General features: G+C 40.3%; 1 protein-coding gene across 1 annotated transcript in view; it reads left to right on the top strand.

The window, feature by feature from the left end:
- The window catches only part of LOC574827 (gamma-aminobutyric acid type B receptor subunit 2), a 164,105-nt gene that overhangs the window by 123,507 nt on the left and 14,735 nt on the right, over nt 1-25,863 (top strand). Inside the window, exons 4-7 of the mRNA XM_030980175.1 lie at nt 11,753-11,890; nt 12,967-13,137; nt 19,101-19,271; nt 25,130-25,321. Coding sequence (XP_030836035.1) covers nt 11,753-11,890; nt 12,967-13,137; nt 19,101-19,271; nt 25,130-25,321 — 672 coding nt within the window. The remainder of the gene's footprint in view (nt 1-11,752; nt 11,891-12,966; nt 13,138-19,100; nt 19,272-25,129; nt 25,322-25,863) is intronic.

The following is a 25,863-nucleotide window of genomic DNA, read 5'->3' as shown; positions in this document are numbered from 1 at the left end:
AGGCGATCGGCTTGTAAAAGTCATGGGGTTTCTGACTGACCTAAAGGTTTATAAATATCATTGCAGCATGAGCTAAATCCAGGATTTTGATTCAGAATCTGAGACAAAGTTACCCAATCTCTTTTAAAATCAGAGAGTTTATAATGTAAAGCAGTGGATACCCGGTAATTAGAAAAAAACTGTTCTTTGACCCCTAAAATGGTTACTGTACTGAAAACTAGCAAGACCAAAGAAAATGAAAATTTGAATAACTGGTTAGAGAAACAGAAAAATGAACATGGAATGGAAAAGCACAAACAAAATTGTTAGATTAAGGGATATATAAGAGAAAGAGAGAAGAGAAAGAGGGAAGAGATAGATAGAGAGAGAAAGAGAGAATTGGAGTGAACATACACACACTGTATAGCTCGCCCTACATAGTAGTTCATGGTCATGCATATTCATTAATGTGACATGACAGGTGCTCGAAAATTGGTAATCTAAAAAGGCACCCCCAATTGTGGGAAGGGGAGCACCTACGCGTATGCTTACCTACTTTAGATCATGTGGTTACTCCTCCGTCCTGTGGAACTTGAGTTAAAGATGGCAGCTCTACAAGTATTAAAGTACGATTGAGAGGGAATGAAAATCAAATTTGTCGCTGATTGGTATTTGGTTAGCATTCTCTCCCATGAGTGAAGTGGTAGAGAGCTTCTTCCATCGATTTTGTTTTATCGTATTCCCGGTGGTAAAGCTTTGTCGTGTGCTGGCGTGTGGTGGTACAAGATAAAGCAGAGTGATTACCTTTTTTTACCGTGTTTCTTAGAAAAACCGAGTGAAGTAATGCTCCCAGTCTGGGGAACTATATATTCCCTGATTCGGTAATACTTCATGTAAGTACTGCTCTCTCTCTCTCTCTCTCTCTCTCTCTCTCTCTCTCTCTCTCTCTATTCGGAGTGAGACACAACAAAATTTTAGATATTTAACGTATACATATATGCATGCGCTCCTTAATTGTCGCGATAGAGTTGACGCCTCATTTACAGCTGGTTTTATACGAACATAGTTACACAGCAGCCGAGAGGGGGTAGATAGCAAATACGGACCTTTTATGAAACCATGGAAGCTGAACGAATGATTTGCCTTTATACACAAAGCGCCTAGGACATGCACATAGCAACAATAACCCGCACTTCTGAAATACCAGTCTTAATTAGGACGAAGATGATTCCTGTAAGCTCTTTCAGTAACCATGGTGATGATGGATACATGAAACATATAAAAGAATAAAACATTATGGATACCACCGGAATTATGTCATGGATAATAACAGAGGTCAGATTAAGGTGTTTCTGTCGGTATGAGAAACAATTACAAAAGGCATGGACTAGAAAACCAACCATGCTTAAGCTACAGTCCCATATACGTCCCGGACCGTCCCGGACCATCCCGGACTCCATCCGGGGTGATCCGGGATTCGGTCCGTGTTGACACCGTGTTGGCACCGGGGTGGTCCTGGATGGTCCTGGATGGTCCTGGATGGTCCTGGATGGTCCTGGGCGGTCCGGGAGTCGACCCCGGATGTTTTTGACGGTCAAAAACTGCCGGGGTGGTCCGGGACGGTCCGGGACAATAGTTTGATCCGGGGTGATCCGTGTAGCCACCGTGCTGGGTCCGGGGTCATCCGTAGTGGCGCCGTGGCGGTCCGTGTTGATCCGTGGCAGTCCGGGAGTGAGTTATTGACCGCCCAGGACCATCCAGGACCATCCAGGACCATCCAGGACCACCCCGGTGCCAACACGGTGTCAACACGGACCGAATCCCGGATCACCCCGGATGGGGTCCGGGATGGTCCGGGACGGTCCGGGACGTATATGGGACTGTAGCTTAAAAGCATCACACTTTTTTGAACAAAACATCCCGGACCATCCCGGATCGCCCCAGACCATGGTCCGGGATGGTCCGGAGTGGTCCGTGCTCGTCCGTGCTGGTCCGGCTTTATATGGGACTGGGGCTTTACAAAAGAAGATCACACTTCCTTCCAAAATATGCATGGGCAGATGGCAGAAGGTTACAGGAGTGTCGGGTATCTAGGGTGATTAAAGGTCAACGAGGTTCAAGAGCCGACCTAGCCATTGAACCAACCCCCTCAATCATCCACCTTTCTTAACATCACTATGAAGCTGTAGAGAGACAGAGACGATGGGACAAGTGCCTCCTACCACCCACTGGTTTTGTTTAATTGGCCCGTATACCAAACAAAAATGGGAGCGCTGCCCCTAATTAAAAGATGCGCACACTTCTTCGGACTTTGATCTGGCCAATTAAGAGGCATATGGCGCCTCCGAGATGGACGGTGGTGGTGTTGTCGAGTTTCGGATGAGGAAGGGGAGACGGTGGGGAGGGGGTGGGTAGGGAGACGATGGGGCGAAAAGTAAGGAGCTTTCAAAACTGTGCATTTTCCGACCCCTATGTAAATCACAGTAAGCATTCGTAATGTTATCATCATTGAATGTTGAATGTTGTATAACTGTACAAAGAAATCACATGGGTTCATAAATGTGTTCCTGAAGAAGATGTTTCTCACATTACCCCCATCCCCTCCAATTCTCTCTCTCTCTCTCTCAGCCTCTGCCCTATCATTCTGCCCCTAAAACTACATCTCTTGGTCTTGCCCTCCCCCTCTCACTCTCTTCTCAAACCAAATAACCCACTTCCATCCTCTCTTCAATACCCTCTCGTTAACGTATCTCAAGTTGTTTGCCACCGCCTACTTCTTGCTGTCTGTCGCCTAGCATTTTAATGGGAATAGCAGATCTATGTCAATTGAAGGCACGTCGGAAGACAGTAGCAATTGATCATACTCATTATGATACGGCCAATTGTGTTTGTCAAAGCCGGTAGTATTTTGTCAACTCAGATTTAGTTTTTAAAGGTCATAATATATTTTTGTCCCACATTGAGGCAAAAAAAGCATTTGTTTTATAATAACCTTTTTTTTTATTAGAAAAAAACAGAACCCCGTAGGCATTGAGGGTGCCTAACATATATTCTATATTCTATATATATATAGAGAGAGTTTATTCGGAACGGAAGAGTAATCAAGAACAGCCGACTAAAAAGATTATTAGTTGATAAAAGCTCATCAGTCATACGAAATAAGACCACATGTCTGAAAAGGAAACGAGTCTTAAACCCTTCCGTGATTCATTGATCAAAACAAAAGTGACGCCACGATTAAAGGCATCGTTTGACAATGTTAAATATGAGATGCACGGCCCTACGTGTTATCAGTGTATGTGATGTGGTGTAATATTGAAACCCTACAAAAAATCTCGCTTCAAAATGATCGAGAAGTGCCACAAGAAAGTAAAACATTTTGAGTGACCGGCTTTACCATACTCGTTTTCCCCAATAAACTGTAGTGTTATGAAAACCGTTTGGCAAACGCAAAATTTGGTTCCGATTTCCTATCATAAATATCTTGATAATCAGACAGGCGATCGGCTTGTAAAAGTCATGGAGTTCCAGACTGACCTAAAGGTTTATACTTATCATTGCAGCATGAAGTGCATGAGCTAAATCCAGGATTTTGTTTCAGAATCTGAGACAAAATTACCGGATCTCTTTAAGATTATTATACGACAGTTTGATGCATAGGGCACATTTGAGGTGTAACAAAAATATAGGAAACACGTGGGAGGTCACGTGGGAGGTCACGTGGGAGTGTATTACACAAGTTGATTCATTCATCCTCCACATCCGTTCATATTAGAGATGTTTTTCTGTAGTAGTGAAAAGGAAGGATTGTCATTAGTAATTCGTGTAGGTAATATTAAGTAGTATGAGCTGACTGGCAATAAGAATAGGGACTTTTAGATTTGCGTGGACTGATACGTGTGACGTCCATTAAAGGCAGTGCATTAAAAGGACGTCGATTGTAGCAATCCACGTTGTCATTGTGCAAATCTAAAAGTCCCTGTTGACAGATGGTCGAGAGCTTCATGATTTTGCTTTAGTTTTAAAACTGGGTCTTACTTGAAAATCAGAATTTCGTATCATAGTAAAGCTTGATTATTCCAATAATAATATATCAAGGGCTATTTGCTTGAGATAAAGCAGTAATGTGCATTTATAAGCAGTAAAATGATGAGGTATCTTTATCCGACATTGTCATGTTTTTACATTTAATTGTATCTTATATTTGTAGTCTTGCTTCTTTCATGTACATGATATGAACGCAAGATTAGACAGGATGTATTTGAGAAAATGGTAGGCTGTCATATTCAAGTAATACAGAGTGCCAAATTTGATATACGCGTCGGGTGCTGTACATTTTTTGTGTCAGTCCAGCCGTGAACGTGTGCATCATTTCATAGCACATCCTGCATGCTTCATTCAGTTTTCATTCCAACCATTCAGAACTTCCAATCGAATCAGGGCCAGTCATTACCGAACGTTCCATCGTCCAACCATACAGTCCCATCAACTTCATTCAACGGGAGTGCTCAACCAAATGAAACCCCCACCCTAACATACTCGGCCCGTTCACACATAACAATTTGTGATTCTCAATACCGTTGACACACACACAGCACCCGGCAAACTATCACGATTATTCTGAAAAAATCGCAAGATGCAAAGCGCGAAGATAAGTGAAATTATTCTTTCCACACACGCAAACAAAAGTAATCTCTCTTTTTCCTGTAGGTGTAAACGCCCCTAATGGCGTGTATTTATCATGCATGCAGGGGGACGTTTCAAATCGGTTAGAACGCATTGAGCCTGACAGATTTCTGTATGAATTGATTTGTCACTTTATCAAGGTCAGATGACACTTGCTCTTTATCATTGACCTCCTTGGAAGTGATTACGAAGTAGGGCTGAGCAATATTGGTATCAAATCGAAAGTACGTTCCCATCTCTTATGGCATCTCTGTGGATGCGGGGAAATGGTGAGAATACTATAGAAAATCAATGTCGATGAAGATTTGGAGATTTTATGCAAAATTCCGAATGATGGATGTTATTTAGTGTTTCTTAGACTTTTTCCTCCTGGCTCCATGACCCCAATTTGCATTTCCTGTCAGTATGACAGCCAAATGCATGGTAAGGTCAGGTGTATACCCCCCCCCCCCCCCCCCTCCCCAACTTCATCCATAACATCACAAGTTAACAAAGGGTGTATTTCGCTTTGACTCTTAGACATATGATATGACTCAAGTAGGCAACTGTATAGACGAATCAGTTATCATCCGAATATAACATTTGACAGCTTTCCATTACAAGATAATCGCAATCGAATTGTTACTTCAAGCTTGTTTAGGGAAAATTGTATGACAATATCCCACAAGACGAGAATTGGAATTATGACAGTTCTTCGTGCACTGTGTTTCAAGGAAAAGCTAAATAAGTATTACAAAGAAAATAATAAAGGGGGAGACGAATAAAGACGAGTGACCTAATGTTGGTGATTCCTACATTACTGTCTGTTTGTCTTGAAGGAGAGAAACGTATAGGTTTAATCGCATTTGATCTTCAGTTTAAACCAAATTTCTTCAACAATCACATGTTACAGAAGTGTATAAGAAAGCTTACGTGATCCTCCTAACATTGCGAGCACATAGACTACTTGCATAATCATGGTAACTTGACATGGGTTCCCAATTATCGAGACATCCCATAAACCAGAAAGGTTTAATGCGACTGTAAACCGAAAGAACATGTCTATTTTGAGTGTCACGTACATGTAAGTCGTTAAATACTCTGAATAACACTTCTACATCTACCCAAGATCAGATATGGGCCGAGTCTGTATACGCGCTACCCATTCGCACGCACCGATCAAATCTTTTATAGCACCATTCACAACTGTTTTACGACGTTTCTCAGACAGTTTAAGAGGTTCTCCAAGGGCTTTTGCTAGTTCCAGGGGGTGTTTCACAAATATTCTAAGTCGAACCTAACTCTAAGTTGAACTTAAATATTATAGAGAGCCATTTGTAGCCTTATAATGAAATATATTCAAAAGCAAACAAATTCAAGTATTTCAGACTTTTCATAAATTCCACATCGAGAACATGAAATCTCCCATGATAATAGAAAATATGAATGATTTGAATTAAAATTTCATGCCTTTTAAAATAACTTTTACAAAATATTTTCAAGGACGCTAATGGCTTTCCATAATTGTTAAGTCCAACTTAGAGATAAGTTCAACTTAGGATCTTTGTGAAACACCCCCCAGATCTGTCTAGGGGTTATGATGGGATGTTGTGACAGATGAGAGGTGTAATGGGGTCGTAAACGACGACGCGTAATAGCCGGCTCACTCTTTAGTGGTCGTCCATGGAAAGGTTATTGTGGCTATAAACGTGCGTTTGTACATACTTAAGACAGCTCTAGACACCACGAACACGTACAACTGTCCCAGTAATGGTCGTTTCCATAAAAAGCACCAAGGCATTTGTCTCCGTGTTGTCGCTCTTCTTTGAAAGTAATATTTAGGGAATGGGTATGTAGACTTTTGGAAATCGTATTTCAACTCACATAAATTTACCTTTGACATGTTGCTCTAGTAGAGCAAACCAAATTCTTCTGTTTTCCAGTCTACGAATAGCTAAGTTCCTGCCATAAATATATCACTAAAATTTGCCTTGAGAAAAATTCCATTATTAAAATTGAGCCATAAAATAAACTTCCATGATCAAATAGACCCTCAGAGTAATTACAAGTTGGAGAGTTTGAAGTAGTGTACCTGACAGGAATATAGAAAGGCTGGTCGTCGTTTAATTCTACGTGCAGTGTCAATAACCGTGTGGCACCAAAAGGACTGTGGATTTGTTTCATAGCTTTCATTGATCAATCACAATCTTTTGCAATTAAGTTGGCGTCTCAGGTTCCAACACATCACGTATACCAATATATCAGTTAAACTAGCTTGTCAAAGCGTCGTAGCTATTTGGCATCAACGTTAATTAAGTGGCATTTGGTAGGACACTACTATACATCATGACAACATGCATCCATTAATGGTTGACCAAATTGCCAAATGACTCGCCCAAATCGAGTTTTAAGCGGTCTTTTCATCCATCATCTCTTTCCTCCACGCCGCCTCCGAAAATTAGCAAATATGCCAGTAATGTGATGGGAGTAAATCCTGTCAGGAGTGGTGGTCTCCATTCAGGGATATTGACAGCTATGAGTATAGGGAAGGGATGATGGCGCATATCCACGTCCTTATTGACAACTAAGTGATCTAATCCATTAGACCATCCCGTTCCCACTGCTCAGTTATTGCAACCTCGTCTCGTCGTCGTTCACATACCCACGTCATTTTGTTTACATCGATCCCGTCTGGAAAACGTGTGGATCAATTTTGGAAAATGCAACTCATCAACATTCCCCGATGTTAACACGATTGAAAAACGATGTTACCACTTTATTAACACTAACCTGTTTTCAGTTATAGGGCAGGTTTTCCGTTCTCTAAAATGGAAACTCGTTATATTCCAAATACATTTCTCTTATATGATAAACATAATTTTTTTCCTGGACGCAGTATACTGTTAGTAGGCTCAGGAGAACTTAATTTCTTTCATTTATTGTCTCAGGAACATCCGCACGGGAGACAGGCTATAGCTTTTAGAGTATGTGCTTTATATCGTATTAGGAAGAGAGCAAGTATCACTAAACACCGATAACAGTTCTGTAGTTATAGTGGAAACGTGGCTTTTAAAGTTGTAACTCGAGAGAAAAGGAGAGCAAAATGGCGTCGCGATCCATAAATGGGGGACTTGATTTCGCTGCTCCCAACGGAGATAAAAGGCACGACTTGGAACCTTCGAGGATCAGGGGGCATGGAAATGAGGGCGAAAATCCGGGGTCATATTGGATCAAGACGTAAGCTATTCTGAGAAATGGTAGGAACAGGGATACACTCTCCCTGGTATGAATGACCATTGATCAACAGGTTCGTCCTCTCACATTACTATCGTGTAATCAATGGATGTCTCACCTTTAAACACACGTATTGTAATGGAGGTTTTATTTCCAGAGAGAACGTTGGTCAGCATGTAACCTATCCACGGGCATCATATACATCATGTGTCAATGAGATGTTTGACATAATGAGTTGATAGTATGAACGTTAATGTTGCCTATCTTCGGCAGAAGAGTGCAGAATTTCAAAGTAGATATCTGACAAGCTTATTTTCTGTAAGGTTTATCTTCTTATGATAAGACGTGAGTGAAATGCGTGTATCACACCTTGATACAACTGATTATTGACAATGGCACTGTAACTGTATGTAGGTCGATTTCACTGACATATATCGACCACTGTCTTTCTTCCCTATCCTTTAAGAATTACGTTCATCGTATTCCCATGTTGCGCCACTGATCCTAGCTCCTAATCAAGAAATCCCATGTTACGATCAGAAAGAATGAAATTGAGGTCAATTAAATTGTCAACGCCGCCCCGTTGCCCGCGAGCCCAATACAAATCGGCACACGCAGTGCTCTGCTTTAACGGCTGCAAGTAAAAGGAGTGCGTGAAATTAAGGAGCTACTAAGATTCCCAAGAGAATATGCAAGGACCTAAATTTACAAGTAATCGTGTGTAACCCATCGGATCATGAAAAAGGATTTAGAGGGTTTTTTCAAATTCATTTTTTGTTCACAACTATGATATTGTTCGGTACGTAGTAGTGATTTCAGACACGTCAATGAAAACGGGCGTATATCATTGATGTTGTTTTCCTCCTTATTTGTTCTGTAGCTACGAAAAAATATATAATTTATACAATCTTTCTTGAATTTCGATAAGGTAGCACTGATTATTCCAATGTCAGATTTCTTGTCTTTATTCACTTGTTTGGTCCCTGACGGAAGTCCTCATTTATGTATGTTTATTGATCGAACTCGAACTATAATATTTCTGTATATGCTACTCAAACTATATTAAAATGCAACTATTCGAACAAATGAACCAAGTGCCTAAACTTACCTAGCAACTCCAAATAACATGTTTGTTGCATTTCTCCAGTATTTTCACCCTGTCTTTTGTATTAAAAAGGACAAATATTTGTATTATTGTCTCCCTTGTACTGTGCTGTGTATGCAGGCAGTAGCGGCTTGAGTTTTTCTGTAAACGTATTTTATGTTGCCATAGTTATCAGGTAAAGTTCGAATATAATCATAATTTTCTACCCTATGTACAGAGTGGCAAATGCAGTTAAACAGGACAAATGTCACGTACAGTAATGGTGGGATGGTTTGAACCAACGATCTTCTGATCTTATGTTACGTAATAGTTTAAGTATGAAATGTTCATACGAAATGGCAGGCGCGTAGCCAGGGGGGGCGGTGGGGGCGGTCGCCCCCCCCCCCCCCAAAACGCCGGCCAAAAAAAAAAAAGAGAGAGAAAGAGAAGAAAAAAAAGAAAGAGGACGTAGGAAGAAAGAGGGAAAAGGAGTCGAGAACGGTACAATGAATCGTCAAAGCTTCCGCGCATCGCGCGGGAAGGGGGAAACTGAGTTCAAATTAAGAAATATGAGTCGGGAAAGGTACAACGAATCGTCTTCTTTCTCTAATAATTTAATGAAACGTCAAAGCTTCGCGCGAGAGGGGGGGGGGGGGGACAGAATTCAGACAAGGATATATTAGGAGCCGAGAAAGGTACAACGAATCGTCTTCTTTCTCTAATAATTTAATGAAACGTCAAAGCTTCGCGTGAGAGAGGGGAGGGACTAAATACAGATAAGGATTAAGAGTCGAGAGAGAGTCGAGATAAGGATTAAGAGTCAACGACTCGTCTTCTTTCTCTAATAATTTAATAAAAAGCGTCAAAGCTTCGCGCGAGAGAGGGGAGGGACTGAATTCAGACAAGGATTATGAGTCGAGAAAGGTACAACGAATCGTCTTCTTTCAAAGCTTCCGCGCTTCGCGCGGGAGGGGGGAAATTCCCCCCTCCCTGCACCCACCCCCCTAGGGAGCGCGCTTCGCGCGCTCTTTAAGTGATTCGCACGCTTCGCGTGCTCACTACCGCCCCCCTAAAATGAAATCCTGGCTACGCGCTTGCGAAATGGCGACACCTTTGAACATTTATTTTAACGGATCAATAATCATTGATATCTATTTACTATTTATATCGTGCTTTAAATTTCCTTAGTCTTGGAACAAATTATCCGAGGCTTAATTGTGGAAAAAATGAAATATGTCATGTGACAGCGAAGTATTAAATATTTCCACAAGACCGCAACTTAAGACCACTGAGTTCTCTGGTACGCGGATTAAATTTGCGACTAAGCATGATCATGAAGACATGAGAAAGGTGTTCGAAGCACATCATTCTATAACGCGCTGATTTTGTTTTATGTATAATCGGGAAGCTTACAGCTTCCTGGTTTAATCTTGAAGACAGGCAGGCATTAGGCATGGTAGGAGTATAGTCATTGTACCAGCTTGTCGTTTCCAAAGGCCTTGTATTCTCTCTTGAACAGTCTGCAGCGACAGACTAAAATTTTCTGGCCATGTAAAAACTTCTGCCCGGCGGGAATTTACCGACAAATTTACGGCAGCTGGCAAAGCCTCGCGGGATGGCCTTCGCACAAAATTCACCAACGGAAAAGAAAAGGGGAAGGATGTTCACACAGTGACGTTATTGGAGCTGAATGGTGTCCAAACCCTTCTACGCATACTGTTTGAGGGAAAATCAGTGTATTCTGCCAATCGTGTGGTGGTGCAACGGGGTTGTGCACCACTCAGCACTAAAAGGGTAGTAATGAAAAATGGCGGGTTGTGTCTGCTTGTGTGAAAATGTGTATGAAGGAAAAGAGTGTGAGAATTTGTTGTGGGTTGAGTGAGTGTGCAAAAGAAATGAATTCCATTACATGCTGGGTTGGATTTAAAGATATGTTTGCCACAAAGAGTGAACCCAGCAAGATATATGTCATGACATGTACGTGTATATCGAGAGACATTTTGCATGGACACGTATTACCTCTTCGTGAATTCAGGAAATCCATTTTCCAATTTAACATGATCTACCTCTTCAAGACACTTACCCCACGTCACGTCCAACTTTACATTCCAGTAGTTTTTAATCGTGATATTTATCATAACGTTGCATTTCAATTCTGGGTGCTCGAATCTGTATGCATAAAACAAAACCTAACACTAAATCTTCAAACGTTGGCCTGGAATGACACTGGTATTTCCAATTGATGGTTCAGCCCTCAAATTTTGTACAACAAAATTGCCGATTTATTCAATTAAAGATGAAGTTGAGTTCTGGTCATCCGATTGCATTGTGAAAGTAACGGTGTGGAATTGACCAGAAAAGGTTGATCATCTAGCATATAAGAATGTGTGTGTATTGCAAGGTTCTGGGATCATCAAAATTATAAATTTGGCCAAGTCTTGGTAGTTACTAATACAGAAGGATGTATATGGGACTACACGAACACGTGGCGTAAAAATCCTACCCCGGAGTTTTACGATGTTACATTACATATTTAGAATATGAAGGCATTTGAAGAGCCATGCTTTTCAGGGAACATGTCTTATCTGATGTTCTTCCACACTTGCATAATAAGAATGATAACGCTCACAAAATTATTTTTCACCTCTTCCCAGAACTCAACCTTCTCTTTAAGTCAACTGAAAATACACTGACCAGTTAAAAAATACAAAGCATTATTGTTAGCTGAAGTTGATTTCATGTTTTATGAGATTAATTCATTTTCTTTAAAAAAAATATTTTTACTTGTAGTGCGATACTGGAGTCGGAGTAGACGCCCTCTACGATCAGCTGTACCGTAAACCCACCATGTCCATGCTGTTGGGATGCTCCTGTTCGGACGTGTCGAAGAGAGTGGGCCAGATCCTGCCCTATTGGAACGTGGTCATGGTAGGTAAGGGCTCGTCCAAACCTTTCTAGATTATGCCTCTGACTCTGAGCAGTGGGGAAGAACTGGAATAATTGTGCTTATGAATTAATCTATTAATAGGGTCTTGGGGAAAAGGTGGATCTATTTCAGAACATGTTTGAAAAAAAGTTATGCCAACTTGTTATATAGGTGTTACGGTTAGACACAAAGTTGGACAGTCGCGATGTTAGCATGCTTAACAAAAGAAGACAGTGCTCAGTCAACCTTAGTCAGCCTTTTTAAATGTATAAGTGGAAACTGTTATTTCCTACACCTAATTTATAAAAGAGTGTCGTGGCCGAGTGGTTTAATTAAAGGTAAAGACCAGTTATGGTCATGCGATTGCATTGTGAAAGAAACGTTGTGGAATCGATCAGAAAAGGTTGATCATCTAGCATCTAGCATCTGCAAGGTTCTGGAATCATCAAAATGATAAGAAATTTGGCCCATTCTTCGTAAAGTTACAAGCACTATACACAGAGAGATGTATATGGGACTACCCTATATCTCTCACAGACCATGAGAGAAACAAATTTACCAAATATATGAATTAGTAGGCGGTTTCCCGGCAAATTTTTTATCATCATGTATTAGTCAAAACATATTCTTTCACATGATTGGTAATGAGAGCTTCCATTTCATTTTTTGAAATTGGGGCGTTTCCAATACTGGTCTTTACCTTTAAGGCGCTTGGCTCGACTCATGCGAAGGTCGAGGGTACGAATCCCGACATGGCACTTATATCATATCATTTGGCAAGATATCAACCTGTACTTGCTACTCTCCACCCACGTGATAAATGGGTACCCGGTGGGATGCGACCGTCATTGTTGGTCAAACAGTTTTTAAGCGCCAAGTAACGCCTGGCTAGAATGCTCCCCAGGGAGTGGAGATTGTGCACACAGTATGTGCGGGCAAGTATTGAATCCAATGGCCGGGGTAATAGTAGATATGTTAAGCGCTTAGAGACATCGTAGATGTATTAAGCGCTATTTAAAAGCGGAATATTATTATTATTATTACTAAGTATATGTTAATATATCTTCTATGTTATCAGGTCTCGTACGGGTCTACATCAGTGGCCCTCACCGATCAGGAGTATTATCCGACCTTCTTCCGGACAGTGACCCCCGATTCCTCCCACAATGCAGCACGAGCTTCCTTTATTGAGTACTTTAAATGGAACATGGTTGCCAGTCTCAGTCAGGAAGAAGAACTGTTCTCGCTGGTGAGTTGACTACGAATCAATTGTTTAGTTGTTCCGTGAACGTCATTGCATACAAATATATATTCATCAATATTTTGTTATTTAGCAGGTGTTTATCATTTTCAGATGATACGAGTACCTGTCTATCAAAACAATATATTTTTATTTTGTATAGAGGGAAGTTATAAGTTTTCAAGGTTACGGGCAAAACGACATTTCTGTCCCACCAGAAGTGTGTGTGCTTCAGACAACTGAATTTTACACGGAAGCTGCATTAAGGTTTTTTGCCGGTAGCTGCATAGCAACCTCAAGCATAGCATTTACCGACAAACACGACGAGAAATCAAAATCGGAAAAAATCAACCTCTGGAGTGTGGTCTTTTTAAACGCATACAGAAGTTTCAATAATTTTTATGTGTGTGTAAATGCAATCTTTGATAAGATACTGATTTTTACTTCCATATATCTCCGTTTAGTCTCATTTGACAACGCCCCCTATCGGCAGAGTCCAGCAGCCTAACATGTACGTTAGCCTATGGACTTTTACCCCCCCAAATCGTTAAAAAATTCTTTTTGTTTAAACGAAAAGCACATCCACCACGACGTACGTTATCACTAGCTCTTCCATTGGAACCCTCATGTCCCGTTGACTTTTGAAAGTTCACCCGCCGGAATTTGATCAAAATAGGTCGCAGGCTCGACATTGCCTATGTAACACATGTACAACAAGTCGAACTTTGGACTCTCAATTTACCACGCGATTGTAAGGTTATAAGTCAAGCACATGAATGATAAGAAGCCTGAATTATCATAGATCAGTTCTGATTTGTTCATTATGTCCATTTCATCCACCCCCCCCCCCACCGTAATTTTTTCCATTTAGTGTAGGCAAGCATTTTTCCGAGTTAAGCAAAAACATGAATATTCAGGAACACCATGGACTATTCGATTATTAACAGAGGGGTGCAATTGTGCACCACATCAAACTCCCCTATTTTCAGTCAAGTATTTCATTGTATTATGTAGTTTGGTAGGTTTATTTTACTAACTGTTTAATTATCAGATATCAATGATAGTTTAAAGATATGGAAAAGTTTCTTGTATTTTATATTTAGCAAAAGCAATCTCACATACAAAATCACTACCAAGTGTCGTCTGATCCGCCGATTGCCGTCTGCTATATACGCGAACAAGCTACGTTTGTGCTGGCGAAAATGAGACAACCGGAGCAATATGGCTTCCATGCTGTCCCATTCAGAGCACTACTCATCAAAAATGAGTAGAGCAAACTTTGACGGTTTTTTTTTAATGGATTTTTCCAGTGGTGTAAATTGTAGTCCAAAAAAAATCGACGATTTTTCAAAATGGTTTTGTTATGTGTAAATGTGCCTGGTGATACAACCTAGTTTTTTAACTTTGTTTTCGCAAGCGTGTGTTTGTTGGCTGAAAATATCGAATCTTGATTAGAAAGAGGAAAGATGATCACACGCGGCCCATATTTCTTCCTTACTAATTATTCTAATGAACATTGGAGATTTTGCTGTCCTTATAATCTATTTCAACGAGTCAGAAAAGAACCCGTGTATGGACACACCCGATATAGTCTTACATTTTGTATGGATTGTTATGCATGGTATGTACGCCTTCGTGTCATGGATACGTTGGTCTCCTGCATTAGTTCAGTGACCCGTCCCCCGTTCATCTCTCTCTCCCAGGGAAAGTGGAACTGACAAGCACTAATCAGCGAGTTCATTTTCCTAAAAGCCTTTTGGTAAACATGGCGATAATGCCTTCCTTAAATTGAAGATTTAAGAATCATTTTCCATGTTCCACCATCGGCATTCCTCATCCTCTTCCCACAGTCTGCACTTCCACGAGTAGAGAATTAGAAATGAGAGTGGGGTTGTGGAAGCCCTGTTATGCAAATCCAGCAAAATAGAGCACATTTGCTGACGAGAACTAGTTTTTGACACATTGCGTGCGAGGAGGAGATGGGTATAAAAGGGAGGATACTAGAATACTAATCAAGATACAGGGCTATTAGAGAGTTATTTCGGGAGACTACATGAATGAGAATTTTGTAATGGTACGCCAAGTGAGAGTGACAGCTGAAGAATTAAATGCCGAAGGATTGAGACGGTACTTGAAATTCCCTTTTAAAGTGTATCTGTACTACTCCAAGCTTAAAGGCACCCGGTAATGTCATCACTAGAACAATGAAAATGTATTTCCCTTTGGTTAAACCATGTATTACTATTGTAAAATGCTATACAAGAGCAATTTGAAAGTTGAAAGACCTTAATGTGAGAAACGGAACAAGGTAAATGTCGTAAATTGTGTGATCCCTTCTTCACTGCCTGCACTCTTCACTATCATAAAACAGGATCTTGCATCATCACTTAAACTATCACTTCGTTCTATTCATTTTAGGGTACGTTTATGCTCAACTTTCTCTGGCCAGAATGAGGCATCTGTTACGCGTTTAGTTCAAAACACGGTTGCGTCCTTTCTCATTTTTGTAGAATCACCGAAAAACGGCGATCGTAATCGCCGATCGTAAACTCACAAAAAGGTGCGTTTACGATCGGCGGTTTTGCAAAATCGCCGATTTGGGGGAAGCATAAACGCACAATCATTTGTAAATGGGGTCAACGCACTGACGGCTACTGCAGACTCTGCATTGCACTGCTCTGGCTCCTCTACGCATGATTCTGGCTCTGAGCCAGAATCATGCCCGGAGGAGCCAGAGAAAGGAGCATAAACAGTACACCATGGAGCGTTTCAATTCGCTCATTCCGCCTTCAAAATTGAGATTAAACGCACCCTTAGTCATACTAAAATACAAACGTCATCATCACTTTCACTTTGTATAGGAATAGGGGGAAACAATCGGGTGAAAATGGCCTTCCAATTAAAATCACTTCTAAATATCAATTTTTCACTAAATACCCCCAAAATATATCTCCGAAACAACTGTCATTGATACATGTAGCTCTCGGGGAAAAATCTTGTCTTTATCTCAAAGCGTAATAGTTCAAGTTTATTGAAGATATGCTTTCACATCAACTTCATATACGCTTTCAAATTTACTTAATAATAATAATAATAATGATATTAATAATAATAATAATAATAATAATAATAATAACCCTCCTGGCGCTCCCGATTATTACCCTGGCTTTAGCACGGCTGCCATAGGGCGCTCTAGCATTTCAAGGAATACATTCCTACCAGGTAACCATTTACTTCACCTGGGTGGAGTGTGGCAAATGTAGATCAATGTCTTGCCAAAGGACATTAGTGCGGCGGCGGTACTCGAACCGTGGACCTTGTGATTGACAGTCCTGCGACGTATCTACTCGTCCACGACGCCTCTACACAGGTATAATTTCACATCTACTTCAGATATCCTTCACGTCTAATTAATGTATACTTTCCCATATACTTAATATAAGCTTTTACTTCTATCACATAATACGTGTAACATACATAATGTGGTGCAATTAATTCTTAATGATTTTAGGTGAAATATTGTTTTCTATGATGATTAAAACGGTGTCAGCAACGATTTCCTCTACATTATCCTAAGCGCAGAAATACTGCATTACCAAATTTAGTCTTGTGTTTCTCAAAACATCATTTCCCAAGCATTCGTTATCGAAATCGAGACATGAATGTGTATAAGCTACAAAGTAATGTAGCGCATGCAGGAAGATTCTGAATATGATGAGAATAAGCCCTACAATGCATTATTAAATACCCTATCCGATGAAAATACAACTTTGTATCAATGGAAAGCTGACTGAATGCAGAATACAATTATAGAGCAAAATTCCCTTTCGTTATTGCACAAAAGTAAATTAAAACCTAATTTGCCGCACCCCTCTATAAATCGCTGGTCAACAGGGGTCAAAGATGCTGCAGTTACGGTGATGACTTAACATGTAGACCTGAAAGCTGTATAGCTGAGGTGATGAGCCTCGCTTAATTAATGTAAAGTCATAATGAATATGTGTACTCATAAGATAATGTCATCAAGTCGATAGATAGATTTTAGGTCCAAAATCTTTAGCTTTAGATTTAAAGTATTTTTTTAGAGAGCTACAATGTATCACTCCTCTGACTGACATTTAAATAACATATTTATTTATATTATTGTAAAATGGGTTATAAATCATCCGTTAATATATAATTAATCTATGTCATTGTTTAATTCCGACAGGTTCTTTAACGAAAAACGACGGGCTTGTAATGAAAGATACATTGCACCTGTCACTTCCTATCCAATCCTGTTTAACTTTAAACATTATCGCCTTTATTATCGAGCAAATGAAAGAAAAAATTGGCCTCGTGATAGGGATATATAAGCGAGACAATTTTGCTGCGATATTATCTTGCAAGGACACAAAGAATGAAAATCAATTAGATATTTATACGATTGCGTTATTAAGGATATGTGAGCTTACGTCACGAACAATTCGTCCTTGTTTTCACGAAGTGACGGTAGTGAGGAAAATCGTAACGCAAAGTGAATGCAATTTTTTTTCACTACCGTCACTTCGTGAGAACAGCGACGAATTATGTGTACCGGTATTTGATTCGACGTCCTTATCTAAATTGCTTCGTAATGGTCATTCTTTTTTCATTAATGGGATTTGTCGTTTAATGTATTTTGGTACCTTTACGTACAGATATTCCATTCCTACTAAACACTAATGAAACACTAATAGACATTGTGTATTCAATGCCGTCATAAAGATCCACAATGATTTGTTTCCTTTTAATCAGCAAAAGAAATCATCATCACCATCATATTGAGAGCCTCCGTTGAGAGCCTGAATTTATTTTATTAATTCATCATCATGCATTTCCATTTATAATCACACTTTCAAAGCAGAAAAACAGCACACTACGAAGTGAAATCCATAATATAATCATGATAATAGAAATAAACTTCTGCAACCAAAAAAAAATACCAAACAAAAAGGAAAATGTTTTTGTTTCTCTAATACTGTTAGACATGACGCCCCTAAAGCACTTTAGTATTGTTGATGGCATACAGATCTAGATGAAAACCTAACATTTCCAGAGGTACATTACGTTATCTGAATGTTTCTCTCTCAATAATAATAATTGCGTGCTAGTGTCCATGTTGTCTGTTAGGGGATCTAATTTGTCTTACAGACCGGTACGTCACATTCGATCACGTGATATAATGTGATCAACAAACACAGTGGCTAGCAAAATCGATTTCTATCTGTCACCTGTCGGATTTTCTCCTTTAATCTAACCACGAATTCACCCCTACACTATTCTTTCTCATTCCGTCCCCCACATCCTCTACCAACCCTTTTCCGCTCTCTATTTATGTTAATCGTCATGCTGTCCCATTCTGTCACTTTCGTTCCCCAAGATAATGTTATTATCTCTCACTGTTTTTCTTCTTTCTCTCTTTCCCTCCCTCTCTCTTTATCTCTCTCTCTCTTTCTCTGTCTCTCTCTCACACACACACACACACACACACACACGCTCTCTCTCTCTCTCTCTCTCTCGTCTATCTATCTCTACCTTTAAAATCATGTATATTCTCTGTACCTCGCATATCAAATTTACGACGACTCTTTGTTGCTTCACACACTCATGGACAGTCATGGATTACCTCTTTTTGGAGGCGATATTACGAATATTTGTGGATAGTTCTTTCGATGTTTTTTGTTGCTTTTTTGCTGCTTGTTTGCATGGGGTTTTTCGGCTACCTTTAATCGAATGGTTTCAATGGCTGTAATTCTTCAATTTATTTTTGAGATGTTGTTACCTCCACCCCCCCCCCCCTAAAAAAAAAGGAAAGAGTCGCAATCAAATCGTATCGTGTTTTGTTGACAAAAGTGCAATCGTGCGTCGGACACCAATCCTCAAGACACATTCATACATCATGAAGTATTTATTTCTTCCCCCTTCTGTCTTCACTTCCTCTTTTCCTTTAGGCCCAGACCAAGATGAGCAAGTACTTTGAGAGCGATACGAACATCACTTTCTCGGCTGTATTAAGTTTCGTGGATGACCCCGGGCCGCAGATACAGCAATTAGAAGAGAAAGATGCCCGTATCATTATCGGAAGTTTTCAAGAGGACGCTGCCAGGGCTGTCTTCTGTGAGGTGAGTAGGCTACCCAAGTGACGTCCCCAAAACCCCAAATATAACCGCCTGGATTATAAGCCAAACAAAGGATAAACAACAAGAAACAAATAGTCGTTAGCGAATTCCATGCACACGAGAAATTATGCTCCATTGTTTAGATGTGGCATATTTGGGCATCTGATTGTATATATTGACTATCGTCAAAGTTTGTTTCAAATTGTTAGCAGAGAATACGATCCGATTTGTGACCTGAGATTTTAAGCATTATCCTTGGGTCATTTTCATTTTCAGTGGGACAATTTTTTTCACACTTCCGTAAAAATAATCTACACAAAGAAGCGCGTAATCCCTTTAAAAATCCTCAAATTACATACTAAAAGCTTGTGTGATTTTTTTTTTCTTCAGTCAACCATTTGCCATATGACTGAAGAAAAAGAAAAATATACACACAAATGCGTTAAACCATGGGTTAAAATCAGAACCTCCTTTGTAAATTCGGGCCATAGGGTTTCACAAAGTGTCGGGTAAATTGGACCAAACTATTTGTAGATGAGATGGGTTTATTTCACAAACATTACCCCCGACATTAATTTTTAGTAAATAAAGGAGCATGTTTTCAAAAAAGGTCGGGTAACGCGAACACCCGACCCGACGCAATGACCCGAAAAATTGAAGTAAGCCGTTTTAAATTGTGGAAAGAAGCCCTTCAGATTGATATTGGCCATTGTAGTACAAAATAAAAAGAACACATCATTCTGTGAAAAAAGTTTGACACGTTCATAAAGTACCAAAAAGCCCTTGGTTTTATCTGAAGGTTACATCTTCGCTCAATTCACCTGGCGGATATGATATCGATTGTTTAAAGACTTCGGTGTGTCATATTTCATAAACATAACGGAAGCAATAAGCTATGATTAGCTATCACATCGATTCGAGGTCATTACCTTGAAAATGTTGACAAAATGCGTCCGCGACGACCTCCAAAGATGGTCCGTCAGGTGGTGTCATGGAATAAACAAACAATCAGAAACCCCTCTTAATAATCAAAGCATTGGGAGATAATTCCCTAGATGCGTCACACAAATTAGCTCTAATTCTCGCTGTACAATCAAGAGATGATACCCCCCCAAAGGATGCGTGAAGACACACTGCCGGCTGGAGAATTCATTTATCCTCAATTACCTGGCGCAAATGGCTTTTCGGCTTCTTTGGATAGGAGTTGTCACTTCCAAGGATTGATGCGCGCCGCTTTTTTCTGTATGCCAGAGAGCGGCGTCCTTCCCCTTGCTTTTCAGGTCATTGTTTTACGATCAATTTAGTGTCCTTATTAACCTTTTTAGGGAAGGCTTGCGGGAATAAATTGACAAACTATTTGTTTTTTATATTTATTTGTTCCTGTTTGTTATTTTGCTGGTAATGATGCTTGTGCAATAGCTTTGATTTCTTCACGAGACAATCGTCTTGTATTACGCCAATCAGGCAAAGTCGCACAGCAGGGGTTTAGGGTAATTCCGAATATAATATACTTGGTTGCAAAGGCCCGACTAAAGCGGTTTGATGAAGTTTTTCAATCGTTTTAACGGACTCTTTTGTAATGTCTTTAAATGGGATTGGTAAACAAGTGAACATTATGACTCTGTTTCTTCCTAAGTCATTATCATCATAATGTACATGGAACCGGTTTAATAAAAAAGAATACATTACATTTTCTATGAGCAGACACTTTAATACCTTAACCATCATGTTTGTTAAACTAGATTCTAGATAAAGCATATGAACATCTAAGCCCAGAATAGGGAAGACAGAAAAAGACATGACAACAAACTTGATGAAAACATTAAATGCACACAATAGGGAAACACAAAGATGATAATCATGTGAACCGTTCAAGAAAACCTAAATAAAAATCACAGGATTAATGTGAGTTTATAACGATAGATGACGATGAACAAGAATTTGAAAAAGGTCATCTCAACTTTAGAGGATCTATTCCATACACACCAAGCAAACAAATAGAAAACTCCTGGGATGTTGTGCTTGCGTGGTCATCATCTACATGGCTGAACGGATTATCATTAATTCTTCATGGCGGAGTTCATACGGACGACGACCACAGCAAAAGAATGACAGAACGAAACAACAAGCATGACCTCGGTGAGGACATAGGGAACGAATTTGCGAAACCAACAATAATTATTGTACAATGGTAACTCTGAATTGATTGATAGGCTGAAGGAAAGCACGGAATGATCACGTCCTGTGTCGGAAAAAGGCTAGAATAGATATAGATCGGTGAGGGTGATGATTTGGATTACGCTATACGTGATTGAATCTGTGTTTTCTGAATGACTGGGCACGGAAGAATCTCATTAGTAAAGTAATTGGAAGATCAAGGACGTTTCAAAACTATCATATCGAAGAGAAAACATACCACGGTATTGTCATGATTATTTGGCGCTTGCGTTTTTCCTCAAGGATAGGATATCCACGTATCAGTTGCCTCGTTTTTCATTCATTTCATTTGTCATTGGATCGAATACAGATTGATTTTTTAAGGATAAATATAAGTGCGTAATGGCTCAGAATGAACTCGAATGACCTAGAGCTATATTTTAGAAGGATTTTCATTTGTTCCTTTCATTAGCGCTTAAAATGACTTTGAGCATTCATTTTGATATATATTTAAGTGCAATCTTCGTTAATTCGTACCTTGGTTTACATTTATGAGCATAATGATTTAATTGGAATGCTAAGCTTTGAAAATAGCAGACTGGTCCAACGCGGAAGTTTTAATAGTGCAAGTACCAGAAGTAAAGTTTATACGAGTCGATTAGATAGTAGTAGTAGTAGTAGTAGTAGTAGTAGTAGTAGTAGTAGTAGCAGTAGTAGTACTAGTCAGTGGCGGATCCAGGGGGGCCGGCCTTGAGAAAAATATCATGTAAAAACACGTGATTTGTACCTTTTTTAGGGGTTGCCCCCCCCCCCCCCCCCCCCCACTGAGCGACTTTTCGGCCGGCGCGATTTTTCAAATTTTCGGGAGCAAAAAAAAAGTTGGGCCCCCTCCCCTAAGAAATCCTGGATCCGCGCCTGGTACTAGTAGTAGTAGCAGTAGTATTAGTAGTAGTAGTAATGATAGTATAGTAGTGGTAGTAGCAGTAGTTATTGTAAGTGCTGTAGGAGTAGGTAAAAACGAGGATGTTGATTTACTGAGGTCAAAGAAAAGAGAGGTCATCAGACATTCCTACTTTAAGATGACCAATTCTCTTTCTCATAATGTGATACCATCTTGCTCAAACCGCTATATCACTTTAATTACAGTCGTAGACAAGTTATAACCGCCTACACCTCTTTAAGATGGCAGCTTACAGACAAAACTGTCTCAGGTTTGGAAATCTATCGTTCTTATTTCCGCCGAAGAATCACCTCATTACCACAATCTGGTCAGGATGCGTAACGCGACTCTGCCGTTTATTGTGAAAATCCTCTCATCCCGTCCCAATACGCCTCATAGTTTTCATTAAAGTAACCCGGGTAGTATGACACTGTGATCACCATCGGGACACTTTAGACGCGATCAAACCGTACGTAGCGTGCACGTGCTGTGAATGGTATACGTTGTGTACACGTAGGGAACGGGAGCGCGTGGCGCCTTTTACCTGGGTATGTTTCATCACGTGACTTGTATACCATATGATTGTGGCGCCACGGAGTGCGTTCGCACAGCGTATGCTATCACGTGTATGATTAGTTTACTCGACAATTTAAAAAGGAAGTGGACCCGTGCGTTTGTAGATAAGCAACTAACAACCGACAAATTTTCTAAATGTGATATAGGGTAGTTCATGATCGATGAATGTCTTTAATACCAAGGGACACGAGTGCATCTACTTCTTTTCGAGAGAAAAAGGACCTGTTGCCATACAAGACCAAATACACGTGGCGTTAAAATCGAAAATTTCGTGAACCTTCGGTTTCAAGGAAAACATCGTACAGGTATTTTGAGAAAGCTTCTTCTCATAACTTAATTGCGCAGAAGAGACACAATCATATCTTCGCTATTTCTGTCTGCCTCTCTCGAAATCTGTTTACCCATTTCTTGACTTGGTTCATCCATTTTCACGTTGTTTTCGCTTCTACCAATGTCTTTTCTTCGTTCAATCTAATCTTTGTTCTGAGACTGCGCCCCCCCCCCCTCCCCCCACCTCTACATTTCTCACACGTCCTTTCTAGATCTATATTGTAGTGTCTAGACTGAAGTGTCGTATAGTCGAGTGGTTAAAGCACTTGAAATTCAAAGGTTGTGGTTATTCGATCCCCGACGCGGCACTAATTTCATTTGACAAGGCATTAATCTACATTTGCCACTCAATACTCAAGAGAGAAATGGGGACCTGGTAAGATGACGGAAGCATTACTATGTGTTAGTAATTGCCTATGCCCTCACGGTGACCATATAATAGGAATACTCCTCCGAGAGTGGAGATGGTGGACATTGTGCGTGAATGAATCCGATGACTATCTGTAAAGCGCTTAGAGACGGTATTCAGTATAGCACTTTATAAATCCAGAATATTTTTAGTATTATCATATCTATTACAATTATTTTTATAATTATTTATCAGTATTTTATATCTTGTAGTAGTAGCAGTGCAAGCGCCCTTATCGGTGTTAAGTGTCTTAACAAGGTTCGCTAGAATAAAATGATGCATGTCTCGAAATCTGCAACCTGCTACGGTTTACGTTCCAAATGTCTGTGAGGGCAACGGCTTTACCCTGGGGACTGTCATTTCGAATTTGAAAGAAAATACCCTGAGCCAGTTTGGGTGGTATAAGCTGTCAGTTGCTCTTTGGGGCGCCCTTTCACTTTGCACTCTTCTTCTGAGCTAAGGCCTGCCTTCATGAGCTCGAGATTGCCAAGTAGCCCGTTATTTCTGATTTGGGAAATAATCCCGAAGTTAAACAAATCGCGTCTTTATCGCCTCGAGACTTGACCTCGAAACTTGAAACTCGAGCTCGAGAAATTAGCTCAAGATATTTTGCTCAGCATTCGCGCATAGTGCGAGTCTTCGGGCTGGTGAAAACGCACCGGACAAATAGCGGGATATTTTGAAAACTAGCCCAAGATATCTTGGGATGATTATCTCGACCAAATATCCCGCTAATTGCAACTTCGGCCTGATGAAGACGCAAATTAACTGGATAATTTGCCATTGGGATAGTTGAAATAGCGGGATATTTGGCAATCTCAGGCTGATGAGGACAAGCCTGATTAGTGTGTTCATATTACGGCCGAATCAACAAACTAGCTCACGACGAAGTAGATTCATTTGTGGTCAATCTGTGCAATTGCGTGTCTGTGTAAGGTTGCACTGCCCTCGAACAGTGCACTGTGCTCGAGTCAAGAGAACTTCATGAGCATGTATTTTCCTCGTAATATGGGGATTATCGGTGCCTCACGTAGCGAAAATGTAGTGATACTAAATCCCATTCTGTATGATTAAGAGCCTGTAGAAAGAAAGTGAGAGAGAGAGAGGATTCTTTCGGTTGCATCCTATGGACGACTACTAAGTAAATGTATAGATAATGGTAGAGAAATAAGAGACGTATTCTTTGGTGGGAGGAGTGTATAGATTCATGCTTGAAATATATAATAATAGGTCCATTTATATAGGGCGGCTGCAACCCATTTACTTCGCCTGGGTGAAGGGTGACAAAATGTAGACAAATGGACATTAGGGCCGCGGCGGGACTCGAACCGCAAACCATGTGATCCACAGTCCGGTGACGTAACCACTAGACCACGACACCACTGAATAGATTTTCCTTCCATCTTTCTAATCTTTCTCCCTGACATTGTTTTGATTTCTTCACTTTAGGCCTACAAGCGGGGCCTGTATGGGGCAAAGTACGTTTGGCTTCTCGTAGGTTGGTACATGCGAGACTGGTGGCTGGTCGAGGACGATCGCATCGACTGCACACCCGAGGAGCTCACCGAGGCCGTCGAGGGCTACTTCGCTGTCGACAGCATGGATACCAACGTCGATGACCGGATGTCGGTCTCGGGCTTGGTGAGTTGTCGCGACTGCTTTTAATTTTTCTCTTCCTCCATCTTGCATCTTCTTAGATTTTGTGTCGTTGGATTGGCACTGTCGGTCCATTCATCTCAATGAACAGAGGAATTTTTAGTTTTAGAATCTCACTTCTAGTGCAATTACATGTACGCTTTCAGAATACAAGAATATCATGAGAGATTTCAATTCTCTTTTAACGGAAAGCTTGATTTTGTTTTCCATCCTATTCTGACGTAGACGCTAGGACGACCGAGCATTGGCCATGTGATATAATGTAATTGTTTGGTCGGTCTGTTATCGGTCTGGTGTCGATCTCACCGGCGTGACTGTGGTATTAATAGTTTTTTTTATCAATCTGTTTAAAACTCAAAACTCAAAATCATTATTTACAAAGTTCATTTACATCAGTTCTTGGGAACCTCCAATCTCAAGCAGGCTCTAGTTGAAGAGTCCCAAAATCCAGTAATCTAGCAAGTGTAAGTAAAAAAAAAAATGCTTTCATTGATTTTGGTGATTTAAATGTATTGAAGCTGTGAGTT

This window comes from Strongylocentrotus purpuratus, unplaced genomic scaffold, assembly GCF_000002235.5.
Source record: "Strongylocentrotus purpuratus isolate Spur 01 unplaced genomic scaffold, Spur_5.0 spur5_scaffold_11, whole genome shotgun sequence".
Classification (NCBI taxonomy): Eukaryota; Metazoa; Echinodermata; class Echinoidea; order Camarodonta; family Strongylocentrotidae; genus Strongylocentrotus; species Strongylocentrotus purpuratus.
The sequence above is the reverse complement of the archived record's forward strand: the minus strand, read 5'-3'. Positions and strand labels throughout refer to the sequence as shown.